Source organism: Myotis nattereri (genome assembly GCF_964212035.1).
Source record: "Myotis nattereri genome assembly, chromosome: 7".
NCBI classification, from domain to species: Eukaryota; Metazoa; Chordata; class Mammalia; order Chiroptera; family Vespertilionidae; genus Myotis; species Myotis nattereri.
In genome coordinates this window covers 51,516,651-51,531,899 of record NC_138082.1, presented here as the reverse complement: position 1 = coordinate 51,531,899, position 15,249 = coordinate 51,516,651, and the positions used below count along the sequence as shown (strand labels likewise).

At 35.2% G+C, this 15,249-nt stretch overlaps 1 protein-coding gene across 2 annotated transcripts in view; it reads right to left on the bottom strand.

The window, feature by feature from the left end:
- The window catches only part of GRB14 (growth factor receptor bound protein 14), a gene marked incomplete at its 5' end in the record, with an annotated part of 104,889 nt that overhangs the window by 57,896 nt on the left and 31,744 nt on the right, over window positions 1–15,249 (bottom strand). Inside the window, one exon of one of the 2 annotated variants that reach the window (XM_081095327.1) lies at window positions 1,134–1,334. The exons of the other annotated variant lie outside the window; for it this stretch is intronic. Coding sequence (XP_080951453.1) covers window positions 1,134–1,196 — 63 coding nt within the window. Of the gene's footprint in view, window positions 1–1,133; window positions 1,335–15,249 lie in introns of those variants that run through there. 2 annotated transcript variants of the gene reach the window in all.

Genomic DNA, 15,249 nt, shown 5'->3' with positions numbered 1-15,249 from the left:
GAAGACATAAAGAAAGATTGCAAACAAATGTTGGGAAAATTACCATATACTATTCCAGTGCCAAGTAAAATGTCCATAGTGAATAAATTGGTGGATAGGATAAGAAAGCAAGTTGAAAACCTAAAAGTTGAAAATAACAAAAGAGAGATACTTCTATTTTTTAAAATTCATCTTAATCATTACAGTTGTCATTTTCAAATAAATTAAACCATGACCTTTGACTTAGTGGAACACACTAATAGTTAACCAACAGTTAACTATTAAAAGTCAGGCATGAAAATAAATATTGCAGTTTCTAGTAGCACCAAAATAAATTCAGAGAAAATATTGCCAAAAATGTGTTTTTGTGCTTTCTTTTTCTATGCAAGAGATTTGATTCTTTAAAGAATTCAATACAATATTCTTATTTGGTGTAATTTCAAGAGAAGTTTAGTATATTCAGTTTTACTTAAATGGTACATTACACAGTGTATTTATTACCTTATAAAATACATTGCTGCAAGAGATGAAAATAATCTTTGCAAAAAACTAACAGAAAAACTATTTTCATACACAGGCTTGATTGCATTAATAATTAACAGAAAGCCCTTTCACAGGGAAATTTACTGGGAAGTTTTTCTTAAGCAAAATAGGGAGAAACTCAATCCAAATGGGTAGAAATCACACAGTAATAAGCTGGTGCTACATGTGTAAGCAGTAAAAACAATTACATATAGTCCATACAAAAATGAAGATGGATGTATAAGAAATTATAGTCACACAAAGAAACTGTTCCTCAGTAGACAAATAGAAAACATACTAGCTAGCAGATTTCCTATTGCACTAAAGGCAAAGAGGCCTGAAGTTACAATAGAAGGGGGGAAAAAAAGTAAAAGCTTCAATAGTCTCTAAATCACAATGCCCTGAAATGGAGACCAAACTGCTGTTACAGGGAGCTTTTACTACAAAGATGTCCTAGCAAAGATGTTATTTTTTCCCTTAGTCTAAAGCTAATAGCATATTCTTTAATTACCTGTAGCCTCAACGAATTAGAGTCTCTCTCAGGATATGTAACTAAAGTTTCCAACATATTAATAAACACACAGTAACAAGGAAAAGAAAACAGCAAGGAATAAAGGGAAAGCAGCACATACCCTCTTCTGCAGAACTAAGGGTGTAATTGCAGGCAGAGTGACCCTCCTCCCACTCATGCTCATGCCTGCTCTTCTCAGTATGATCTCCCCTCGTAGACCATGGACGAAATGAAAGAAATCTTTTACAGTGACTCCTTGAGAAGCTCAGGGCTCAGTGCAAAGAAACAAGTAGGAAAGCAATAAATGTCACCCTGCTTATGTGATTCCAGTCTACCCAAAGCCAATTAAGGATGGCTGCGGGACAGGACCGAGCAGCAACCAATCAAAGCCGGGAAAACTCCGCCTTTGTCCTTGGAAACACATTCTGATACTTTTGTTGATGATATTTAAAGAGCCAGATTAACAGGCATCTAGTTCACTTAACTTTTTTCTCCAAAACAATGAAATTCAATGCCATCTTTGTTGACTAGCCAGTTTTGTCTTTACTTTACTAAAACATTTCAACATATGGCAGATAAGAAACTGTTTACATTGGTCTACTTAAAGTATATAAATAGACAGATGAACTAAATTTATTTATGCTACTCATAAAATTGATAAATGAGTCAACTGGAATGCATTCTAGAGGGACAAAAAATAATCCTGAAGTTAGAATTGGTCCAAAAGTGCTAATTTACAAGTTATAATAAAAGATTCTTAATATATTTATATGCATTTCATCTCCTAAACAGCTAAAATTTTAGTATCATGAACCTTTTAGCTACCCGTGAAACCTCACATTTAACTATTCCTGTTGAATATTACCTTAACAATCAAACTAAAAATAATGCTAAATATAAAAGGGATAGTAAACTATGAGTCTAAATTGCTTGTTTTTAAAAAGCACAGGTATGTGTAACTTAGCATATTTCGTTCAATGAAGACCACTTAAACAATAATCACTGCTCAGAGCAATACCAACATTTTAATGATCATCTTGCCTTTTTTCTTACAATAACTAAAAATTGTATTCTATGCTTTTGAGAGTTGCAGGAAGGTCAAAACTAAACATTGCTCTCCGACAAGAAAAAATTCTGTAATATCTAAATAAAAAGTAAGAGAAACACTAAAAATGATCAAAGGTAATCTGAGTTTTTATAATTATGAAATTTCTCCTGAACTGATCCTTCAATTAGCACCTACTCAGTGCTCTTGAACCATAACACATGGGAGAACCCCCTGCCTTCATCATGAAGAACTCCTCTTAATTCCTAGAACACAACGTAATTGTTGTAGTCACAGACAAAATGAAAGATTCTCGGCAACTCAGACACAAACTTTCCACTTCATTATCCAGATTGCTTTTAGTCAGGGTTCACTTTACTGCCTTACACTTGGGTGTGTTTTATATGCATGATGATCTCATATTCCTCAATTAAAAAAGAAAGGAAGAAAGAGGAACACTACACTCTTCACAAACTCTAGGGTTTCCTACTTTGATTTTCAAAACCTATAATTCCTCACAATGGTATCTAGGGGGAATAAAATTCACCTGATATAACAAGTCACAGATGTACACCAATAAAAAAAAACATCAGAAGGAAAACTAAAGAAAAAGTCCCATTTATAATTGCATCAAAAAATAAAATAAAATACCTAGAAATAAATTTAACCAAGGAGGTAAAAGACTGTACTCAGAAAGTTATAAGACACTGAAGAAAGAAAATGAAGAAAATACAAATAAATGAAAGCTCATGAATAGGAAAAATTAACATTGTTAAAATGTCCATACTAGCAAAAGTAATCTATAAATTTAGTGCAACTCCTATCAAAGCACCAAAGGTGTATTTCACAGAACTAGAACAAATAATCCAAAAATGTATATGAAATCACAAAACACACAACCTTGAGAAAAAAGAACAAAGTTGGAGAAACACTCTATCCGATAACAAACTATACTACATGGCTATAGTAATCAAAACAGCAAGGTACTGGCATAAAAACAGATATAGATCAATAAAACAGATTAGAGAGCCCAGAAATAAGCTCATGCCCTTATGGTCAATTAATATTTGACAAAGAAGGCAAAAATATACAATGGGGTAAACAGAGCCTATCCAATAAATGGTGTTGGAAAAATTGGACAAATATATGGCAAAAAAAGAGACCACCACCTTATACCATATACAAGAATAAAATCTTAATAGATTTAAACAAATGAGACTGCATCAAATGGAAAAGGTTTTGTACAGTAAAGGAAATCATCAACAAAATGAAAAGAGAACCCACTGAATAAGAGGACATTCACCAATGATACATCTAAGAAAGGGTTAATATCCAAAATTTATAAAGAACTCATGCAACTCAACACAAAAAAACAAACAAACAAACAATCCAATTAAAATATGGGAAAAATACCTGAATAAACATTTCTCCAAAGAGGACATACAGATGGTCAATAGATATACGAAAAGATGCTCAACATCACGAATCATCAGAGAAGTGCAAATCAAAACCACAATGAGCCATCACCTCACACCTATTATAATGGCTATCATCAATAAGTCAGCAAACAATAAGTGCTAGAGAGAATGTGGAAAAAAGAGAACCTTTGTGCACTGTTAGTGGGAATGCAGATGGGTGCAGCCACTGTGGAGGTTCCTCAAAAAATTAAAAATGAAACTGTCTTATGATCCAGCCATTCCACTTCTGGGGATTTATCCAAAGTAACCCAAAACACTAATTTGAAAGAATATATGCACCCCTATGTTCACTGTAGCGTTATTTATGATAGCCGAGCTATGTAAGCAACCCAAGTGCTCATCAATAGATGAGTGAATTAAAAAAAGTATGGTACATATATACAATGGAATATGACTTGGCCATAATAAAGAATGAAATCTTACCATTTGTGACAGCGTGGATGGACCTAAAGGGTATTGTGTTAAGTGAAATAAATCAGTCAAAGAAAGACAAATATCATGATTTCACTCATATGTAGAATCTAAAGAATATAGGTGAACAAACAAAACAGAAACAAACTCATAGCTACAGATAACAGGCTGATGGTTTCCAGAAGGGGAGTTGGGAGACTGGGTGAAAAAGATGAAGGGACTGAGAAGTGAAGATGGTAGTTACAGAATAGTCATGGGGATGTGAAGTACAGCACAGAGAATATAGTCAGGAATACTGTAATAACTATGTGCGGTGCTGGGAAATATAAGGGAGAACACTTTTTTAAGTATATGGTTTCTAACCACTATGCTGCTATACAGTATTTTGAAACTAATACACAACACTATTAAATGTAAACTGTGATTGAAAAGAATGTTTTTTCATGTGAAATAAAGAAAAATGTCACAAACAGATCTAGTTTGGGGGCATTCACTTAACCCTTATCTAGTTAGATTTGTCATGGTCTTTAAAAATAAAACTACATAACAACAAAAATCTACTATTACTGGGAGCAAGGATACCATTTGTGAACTAAAAGATTCTAGTTTAACCTTTTTGTCAGGCCAACAATGACAAAGCCCACAGTAACCACATACTTTCAAGTTTATTACCTATATTTGGTTTTTCCTATCTTCTTTGTTCCATTTAGCCTTTGATTATTACAAAGAAGTATGATCTCCAATTTCAAAAATGGGGTTCCAACAGAATCAAAGCAGTTCATCTACTAATGCATGAAACGAAGTGCCCACGATGTGCCAGGCACTGAGTCAGGCAATAAAAACACTTGATGAATAAGGTATGGTCACTGCCTCATAGTAGAACAGAGATTATTTGTTTATAGTTCGTTTTTTATTTTTAATTTAATTTTATTTTATTTATTGATTAAGGTATTACATGTGTCCTTATTTCCCCATTGCCACCCCACCTCACCCCCACTCATTCCCTCCCCCCCCTGGTGTCTGTGTCCATTGGTTAGGCTTATATGCATGTACACAAGTCCTTTGCTTGATCTCTCCCCCTTACCCCCGCCCTCCCCTACCTTTCCTCTGAGGTTTGACGGTCTGATAGATGCTTCTCTGTCTGTGGATCTGTTTTTGTTCATCAGTTTATGTTGTTCATTATATCCCACAAATGAGCCAGATCATGTGATATTTATCTTTCTCTGATTGGCTTATTTCGCTTAGCATAATGCTCTTGAGTTCCATCCATGCTATTGCAAATGGTAAGAATTCCTTCTTTTTTACTGCAGCATAGTATTCCATCGTGTAGATGTACCACAGTTTTCTAATCCATTCATCTGCTGATGGGCACTTAGGCTGTTTCCAGATCTTAGCTATGGTGAATTGTGCTGCTATGAACATAGGGGTGCATATATCCTTTCTGACTGGTGTTTCCAGTTTCTTGGGATATATTCCTGGAAGTGGGATCCCTAGGTCAAATGGGAGTTCCATTTGTAGTTTTTTGAGGAAACTCCATACTGTTCTCCACAGTGGCTGCACCAGACCACCAACTTACACCATACACAAAAAATTAACTCAAAATGGATAAAGGACTTAAACATAAGACAGGAAACCATAAAAATATTAGAGGAATCCATAGGCAGTAAAATCTCAGAAATATGCCAAAGCAATATCTTTACCAATACAGCTCCGAGGGCAATGGAAACTAAAGAGAAAATAAACAAATGGGACTAGATCAAAATAAAAAGCTTCTGTACAGCAAAAGAAACCATCAACAAAACAAGAAAGCCCACTGCCTTGGAGAATATATTTGCCAAAGTTATCACCGATAAGGGTTTAATCTCCAACATTTATAGGGAACTCATACAACTTAACAAAAGGAAGATAAACAACCCAATTAAAAAATGGGCACTGGACCTAAATAGATACTTTTCGAAAGAGGGCATAGGAAGGCCAAGGGACATATGAAATATAGGGTTTTTTTTAAAAAATCACCCTCAGGAGGGGACAGGTAAGTCTAATAGTGATTAAATACCAAATACCAGGAGTGCGCCAAGGTAGGAGAAGTAAGATCATGGCAGGCCTCAAGAAGGAAATGGCATTTTGTTTGAAATGTTAGGGGACAAGAATATGCAGAATTTTATAACTGATGTGGATACAGAGTGAGGTTCTCAAAGCTGACTCCAAAGTTTGAAACTGGGTATGTGGAAATCAGAGTTGCTATTTTATATCACACTATGGAGCTTTTAAAACACTAAACTGAATCCCTCAAGTCAAAACAATGTCCCTAGTTATGTCTGTAATTATTTATTAGGCAGCATACCTGCTCTATAAGGGCTTAAAAAACATTACAGACAACTAGCTGCTGATGTGTGATGTCATCTCTTTGGAACACTAGTTCATAAATTTTCAGTGAAAATCACAAAGAGCACAATGTGACATTCTGTGACTCGATGTTACCGAAACGGTATCTACCTGAAAAACTCACATATACTTTTCATAGTCAACAGGCTGACAGACTAACGAGATGACATCCAAGCAAATAAACAGTCTCATTGTTCAGCCATGCTTCCTCAGTGCTCATAATGACCCTGCTTTCTCTCCCTTCCTAGTTACTGTAGACACTGATTCAAAATTTAACTTTTTTATCATTACTATAAATGACTTTCACAATCACTAAGCTGTCACCTGAGCCTTCATTCCCTCAGCTGCTGCAAAAATGAGGATAAAAAGCTATGGCCAACAATTTTGGAACTGCTGTGAGGATCAAGGAAATCAAGTTAGTGTACGGCCTGGAAGAGCTCCAGGCAGGTGCTGAAAAACAGTCTTTGAATTCCTATCACAAAGTATTGGGTCTAAGATGCATTCTCCTTAGATTTTCACAGGTCTTTATTTCCAAAAATGAAATTTTGACATAACATCATTTTGAACTTAATGTAGCAGGGTTAATAATGAAGCACTATAGAATAGGACTGTCCATCATTTCAATTTTTGCTCAATATTTTAATAGAACAACTGTGAATTTTGCCACCACAAAAGTGCATAAGAAGGTTTCAATGTGAATTAATAATAAAAATAAAAATTATGATGATCATTAATAATATTTATGTGAGCACCCAATATTAGCCAGGCACTGAGCTAGTTTTCACTTTATCTTCACAACTCTATGAGAGAGGCATTCGTTATTCAATAGATGATGAAACTAAGGTCAGAAGAGCAGACAACTAAGAAATGGGCTCAGATAAAAGTACATATTGAACAAGAACTTGCTCAAGTTCATAAGATACATAAGCCAATAAGCCAAGGTGAAAATAGCATTTGGCCATCTCCAAGACACTCTACTATTGCACCCAACAATATTCTCTCTCACACTGTGCTACAGAATTTGATATAATATCAGCACATAATACTCAACAGCCCTTGTTTCTGATGTACCTAAGTGTTTATTTTACTAACTGCATAAATATGTATGGAGGGCCTTACTATGTATAACCCATTATGCCATTTGCTATGTGGAACCCAAAGGTGATCAACTTCTGATTCCTATTTACTATGAAGCTGACACATGGTGACATGTAAGCAATTAGTCCGAGTATTTGAAACATTGGGATCTGAGCAGAAGAAGAATGCTACATAAGCACAGCCAACCTCCAGGTTCCAAGCCTCCAGGTTCCAAGCCTGCCTTACAAATCACCTCTACCACTTAATATTAATAAAAGCTTGTTGGAGCTCCCAAAAGCGCATTCTGTATTCCTATTTCTTTGTATGTATGTTCACTCACTAAACCCCACAATCTTTCAAGGCCCAAGACAAGCCACACCCCTTCGGACAGTTTCATTAATCATGCATCCTTCAAGCATCTCTTATTTCCCCCTTACCCCACAAACTACCTTGGAATTGAGAAGTAGAACAGGAGAGAGAGACAGCGTGCACATCAATTGCCTATCAAGTGAGACACTTTACGTGTTATTTCATTTTATTCTAACACACTTGTCAAGCAGGTATTATTTAATCCCATTTTACAGATCCAAACTATATCCAACTTTTCCATACTGTCTCTTTACCCTTTATAATACACTAGGTTAGCCAAGCTTCAGCTACTGTTTCCTATGTGTATGCACTTTATTATTTTTTTTCTTTTCCTCACCAGAGAATATTTTTCCATTGATTTCTAGAGAGAATGGAAGGGAGGGAGGAGGAGGAAGAGGAGAGAAAATATCAGCAGGAGAGAGACACATCGATTGTTTGCCTCCTTCCCGTACCCCTACTGAGACTGGGGAACCTGCAACTGAGGGACATGCCCTTGACTGGGAATCAAACCCATGACCCTTTGGTCCATGGGCCGACGCCTAACCACTGAGCAAACTTGCCAGGGCTATGTATGCACTTTATATCATTTGAAATGTAGGCTCCTTGAGGGTAGGACATGTCTAACTTCTCTTTAACCATGATACTATCTACCTGGTGGCTTGATATAGAAAAGAAAAAAAAAAGCTTTAAAACAGAAAAGTGTTGTTGTTGTTTTTATAGAGCATTTCCTATCCAGGTCCATTATCTCCCTCAAAGACTCATTAAAACTCACCCCTCCAAGAAGCCATTCTTCCATCTGGAATTATAGCATTCCTTTGTTGTGGACTCTTTTTAAGGCTTGAACTTTTCCATTTTTCATGTCATGCTCTGTACTTTTTAATACACTACTTTGATAGCCAACAAATCCTTTCATATGCCCTATTTTTAGCCTAACAAAAAAAAAAAATTAAACCTTACAGTCTGGACCTAGTCTCCAATTTCCTCTGTAGAGTGTTCTCTCTGTACACAGTAGGCATTATGTTCACGCACAATCAATGTGGAAAGATTAGTCACTCTGGTTACATAGCAAACAAGACTCCTTTCTCGTCTTAACAATTGCTGGCCTTATGATTTATTCTGAATGAAAGCACACAGTCTTCTTCACAGGAACATTTGGATATTCTTTTGCTATCTGACATAGTTCTGCTAGTAGTCAGTAGAGTGAGCACTAAGTTTAACTCATCCTGAGAACACGAGTTTCATAAAAATCTTAAAATATTTTGATATAGTAATTGACAGTCTAAATCTTATATCTAAACTCAGTACCTGCTCAACTTACTCCACTAAGACCCCTCACTTCCCTAGGTAGAGGACATGGTGTTGGTCTTCATACCTGATAAGTTTGATCTGATCTACCTCTATCCTATTTTCCCCTCCATTTTGATAGCTATTTCCTTCTGACAGGATTTCTCATTGATGTGAATGCTAATAAAAAATTTCTTCTTTTGCCCTAGCTGGTTTGGCTCAGTGGGTAGAGCGTCGACCTGAGGACTAAAGGGCCCCGGGTTTGATTCCGGTCAAGGGCACATGCCAGGTTGCAAAGTAGCCGATCAATGATTCCCTCTCATCATTGATGTTTCTCTCTCTCTCTCCCTCTACCTTCCTCTCTGAAATCAATAAAAAAAAATATATTTTTTAAATTTCTTCTTTCAAAGAAATCACTGAATGACTTAATAAGCTCAAGTGATGGTAAGTATTAGCAATCCATAGTTCATTCAAGTATTTTTTAAATGCCCATGTGCCTGGCCTGCGTGGATTTGTGGTTGAGCATCAATCTATGAACCAAGATATCACGATTCAGTTACTGGTCAGAATACATGCCCAGGGTTGCGGGCTCGATCCCTACTGGTGGGCATGCAGGAAGCAGGTGATCAATGATTCTCTCTCATCATTGAAGTTTCTATCTCTCTCTCCCTTACCCTTCCTTTCTGAAATCAATAAAAATATATTAAAAACAATAAAAATAAAAATATGCTTTCTACACCTGATATTTTTCTAGGAGCATTATGCTACCTACCAACGAATTATTGTCAGCAGGAGGGCAGATCAACAGTTAAAAATAATTATACCAATATGTTAAGTTCTGGAACCACAAAAGAGAAAGAGTTGAACTTCACCATGAGGTAGTAGACAAATTCCCCAGGAAGACATACATTTCAAGAATATGTGCAATTCCAGGTAAAGGAAAAGTATACAAAGATGAGTCTGGAAAAACATGGAGGGCGTGACCAGGCAAGAAGAGTCATGCTGAAGACTTTAACTTTGTCCTTGAAGGCAACAATATTTGATAGGTTGTGAATTTTACCTCAGTGTTGAAGATGAACTGTGTTATTTCTCAGAATGGTAACTAGAAGCAAGGAAAACAGAAAGGCTTAAATGGGCCAAAGAGAGAGAAATCTGTACTGCCAGATTAGAAAGAAGTCAAGAGTTCAGAGATAACAACGATGATAGTAGGATCAGGTAGGCAAGTGCATACAAAAGTCATTACATTTTCCTGAATATAAGCTTACAAAATAAGTTACAATTTTTTAAAGTATAGGCTATACAAATATAAACATTTTGTCTAAGCTCTTCAGCTTTCAGACACTTCAAGGTTTTCTTAAGAAAAATACTCATTAAAATTTTACAGAGAATGGGTCAAGAGAACAGTCAGAAAACAAGTGCCTATATTTCCTCATATCACCAAAATCTTAAAATGACAAGAAGAAACAGAAGGAAGAGGACAAGAAAAAAGAAAAAAAAATTTGCTAAGAAAGAATAAATCCTTCTTTTAAAAAAAACTGTGCTGGGACATAAGAAAGTTACCTTCAGTAAATCATTAATTTTAAAAATTTCTAGAAGCTAGAAAGTTATTGGGATTAAGTTGAGAAGAATATATGAAATTAAAGCCAAAATTTACATATCAAAGAAATGAGATGAAAGCAGATCCAAGAAATTATACTTAGAGTATACCTAAAGAAAATCCAAACTCATTATAAATATTATGTGAATACTTAAGAGAAAAATAATGCAAAGACAGAGACAACCCAGAACTTCCAAGAGACAAGAGATGAAAAATTTTAAAATATATAGCTAAATAAATAATTGTACATTAATAGTAGACACTCAAGGATCACTAAACATTTGAAGAAAACAACCTGAAAAAGAATGTAAATATGAACCCCCTCCAAAAATATGAGAAAGATTTGAGGAGAAAAAATGTTTTGAAAAGTCTAACTGAACTCCTCAGAGAGAGTTAAGATTCAAGGTGTTATGGTACTGATAAAATAAAATGTTCTGCTATGTAAAAGTAATAATCAAAAAACCACCCCATTCTTGGATATTATAAATAGTATAGAAATATGATAATGTAAGATATTATTATAATAAACAAAGTTAAAAACTAATAAGTATAGTGAGAGATAAAGTTGAGTGTCTCATATAATATGAAAGAAAAAGTCAAAGAAATGATAGGAAAAAGAAAAAAAATCCCCAAAGAGCAACACATACAGAATATGAATTACAGAAAGAATTTTAAAAAAGAAAGTGGAAAAATAAAAAAAGAAGAGGTAGAAGTTCAATGACCTTATGAAAGTTACCACATAGATGGTTAAGTAATTTGAATGAAAAAAATAGTAGAAAATGTGACAAATTCAAAGAGAAAAAATAAAATTCTTAACACTTCCTTAGAGAAAAATTAATGTTTACTTGCAAGATATGAGAATCACACTGGTAGCAGAATATTATCCAATTTCTCATCAATATCCCTCATGAGCATAGACCACACACCCCCCCCACACACACACACACAAATAATAATAATAATAATGATAATAGAAACCACAGGAGATCAGAAATCTATCTTTTCAGGGAACACCATACCTCTGTAGCAGTGGGAAGTCATTATATTAACAAAAGAGAGAGTAATACCTTTCCATTCTCATTAGCTTAAAAGAAATAAAGACTTAGTAAAATTCAAACACATAAGAGGAAAATATTTTTTACCATGACTGTCTTCCTCAGGATCCTCCCATAAATATAGTCCAAGAAAAATCCACCCCTTTAAAGATGAATAATAAAACGGTAACAACGGATGGAATCTATGCAAACATAGTATTAATGAAAAGCGAAAAGGTACAGGAAAAGCAAATGGCAGATAAAGGGTACTTACAACGAAAGTACTGCCTACAATCAGATATAAGTTAAGATCATATGTTAAACCAAGAATAAAAGAAATAAGCAAAATCATATCGTTCACATACAAAGAAGAAAATTAAAGCATAAGAAACACAGATAATAAGAGGGGATGAAGCATTTGATGGCAGAGTTCAAGAGATTTAATTGCTATGTATTGAAATCTATAGTGAAATCAGAGTTGAAGTACATAGATAACAGATACAAGAACAGCAGCCAAAGAGAGAAGAAAAAGTGCTACAAATTTCCGAGATCAGACGAGATCGGGCGCGTTCAGGGTGGTATGGCCGTAGACAAGTGCTACAAATTTAAGAAATATTAGAAACAGTGATCTAAAGACAAGTAAAGGATATCTATATAATACATGCAACTGGAATATCCACAAAAGAAAATCAAAATAATGAAAAGAATAAATATATAAAGATAAAAGAAAACTTTTTGTAATAAAATACTTACTGAAAATGCCGCCCCGCTACCCAGAGAAACTCACTTTAATAGTTAACAAGACACCTAGTAAAGTTACTGGACTTCAAATTTAAAAAATCCTTTGGAGATCAAGGCAAAAAAGCTCTAATCTATATATATAAAAGCCTAAGCGACTGGCCGACCAACCAACCATTGACCAGCTGACCGGCCAGTAGCTATGATGCGCAATGATCACTAGGGGGCACATGCTCAAGGCAAGAGCTGCCGAACAACAGCAACTTTGCAGAGTGCCCTCTCACACTCCAGGACCCCTCAGGGGATGTGGGATTGCTGGTTTTGGTCTGATCCTCGCAGGCCAGGCCAAGGTACCTCACCTGCTGGAGGGACCCTGCTCATTCTGCAGATATCCTTTGAGCCCTGGCACCACCCCAGGTGTGGTCAGCTGGGGAGGGACTGTGGGAGGTTGGCTCCAGGGCATGTCTGGCCAGTCTCGCCCAGTCCTGCCCCACCAGCCACCTTCTAATTAATTTCCTATCAATGTACACGAATCCATGCACGGGGCCTCTAGTATCTTACAGTGTGTGTACGAGGAGGTGGGGGCGGGAGGGGGGCAGTCTCTGTTGTAGTATTTCTCCACAACATTCAACAGGTTTCAGTAGACCCCACTAGTTATAATTTCCACTAGATGGAGTAATGCCCATGAAATCCTTTGGGAAGAAAATTTATATGAGATTTTTAAATCCAGCCAAACTCATTAATCATTAAGGCAACAGACAATGTTCAAAAGTTTTGAACATATGCAAACACACAAAATCTTGTTCCCATGGGTCTTCTTCAGGAATTTATTAAAAGATTAAACTGTAGTCATCTAAGAGATGGTTTGAAAATCAAAGTAAAAGGACTAGAATAAACACTGAAACTAATTATGAAACTAAATCCTTAAGTGATTATGTTGCTATAATAAAATATAAGTAACATAAGCCTTAACAATGCAGAAATGATAAAACATCCCCCCCCCAAAAAAAGGTGAAAACTAAAGAAGGAAGAACATAAAATGTTACTGAGATCAAAAGATATTGTTTCAAACCGATGAATCACAGAAGAATATAAGTAAATTATTTTATGATACTAAAATTAGCTAGTAGAACAGGGGGAGGAAGAGGGAAAATATTAATTTTGTTATTGCTCCTCAGAGGGGATTAATAGGTAATGTTTTAAAATTAAAGGATTGCCCAGCCAGCGTGGCTCAGTGGTTGAGCATCGACCTTAGAATGAGGAGGTCACGATTCAATTCCCAGTCAGGGCACATGCCTGGGTGCAGGCTCGATCCCCAGTGTGGGGCATGCAGGAGACAGCCGATCAATGATTCTATCTCATCACTGATGTTTCTATCTCTCTCCCTCCCTCTCCTTTCTTCTCTAAAATCGATAAAAATAAATAAATTTAAAAATAAGAGGATTAAGGGTTTTCATGCAGTTAGTCATAATGACAACAGAAATATAACCTTTCTAATGAAAAGAACACAAAGCTAAGAAAGCAGAACAAATTGTGAAATTTTTCAAAATCCATAAATTTTAAAACATACTGTAAAATAATATAACAGTAATGATACCAAACTTTTATTTATCTCAGTAACTCTCAGAGAACTAAATTCACCTACTGAAAAGAAACAAAGTTTCCATTTGAAGCATAAAGCAGATTGCACTCTAGTCTGTGGGAAAGAGACCCCTTTAACCAAGTGATTCAGAAAATCGGAAAAGAAAGGAATGGGGGCACAGTAGGAAAGGAAGAAAAGAGGGAGCAATGGAGAATGAAATGAGGGAGGAAGGGAAGGAAGGAAGAAAACAATGCAGTGGTCAATATCTTGCAAGACTGAACTCAGAACAGAAAAGCACTGCACAACCAATGTAGAGTTGAACGGTGTGATTTACAACAAAGAAATACTGATGTGAATATCTAGGTTTCATATAACACACATTTGTAAAATATACCTTACAAGGAATATGAGGAGAATCAAATAGAAAAACATTATTAATAGACTATTATCCATCCCCCTCAAACCATCAAGCAACAGTGGATTAAAATGTGAGTATAAATGTAAAAAATATAGAGATTAATATAATTAATAAAATAGATTTAACTGTTACATATTGAACTCTTAAGGTTAAATCAGAGAATATAACTTTTGTTTAAAAGAATGTTTAAAAAAATTTGGTCAAGTTTCAGGTCACAGATAACATCTCATTATATGGTAATTCATATCCTTAAACTTATCTACTAATAAACAAAAGTGAAAATAAATTAATTGACATCCAAAATTAGAAAATATCATTAAAGTAAGTAGATATGTGAAATAAATCTAGGGGGAAAAAAGAAAAAAGTACCAGTGTATAAAACGAGAAATAACTCCAGAGAAATAAAGCAATTAAAAGAGTATTAAGATACCACTTCCCCCAGTTTCATGCAAATAAAACATGGATGAGATGGATAATTCTCTAGGACAATATAATTTATACAAATTGAATCCAGAAAATAAAAAATTCAATTACCATAGAAAAAAGTTGTCAAAGCTACTCCAAAAATAAAGTGGCCCAGTCCCAAATTGTTTTTTTAACAGGTAAATTGTATTCAACCTTTAAGGAAAAAATAAATTCTATGCTATTCAAACTATTTCAGTGTAAAGAAAATGTACACTTATCGCCAAGAAAGTTAGAAGAAGAAAGTGTTTCCCATAACTGATATAATATAAAACTATAGTCATTCAAATTCTAAAAGGTACTGACAAATGCATGTGCACATACAACAGTTGAAATGAATGGAAAAGAGATGAGACA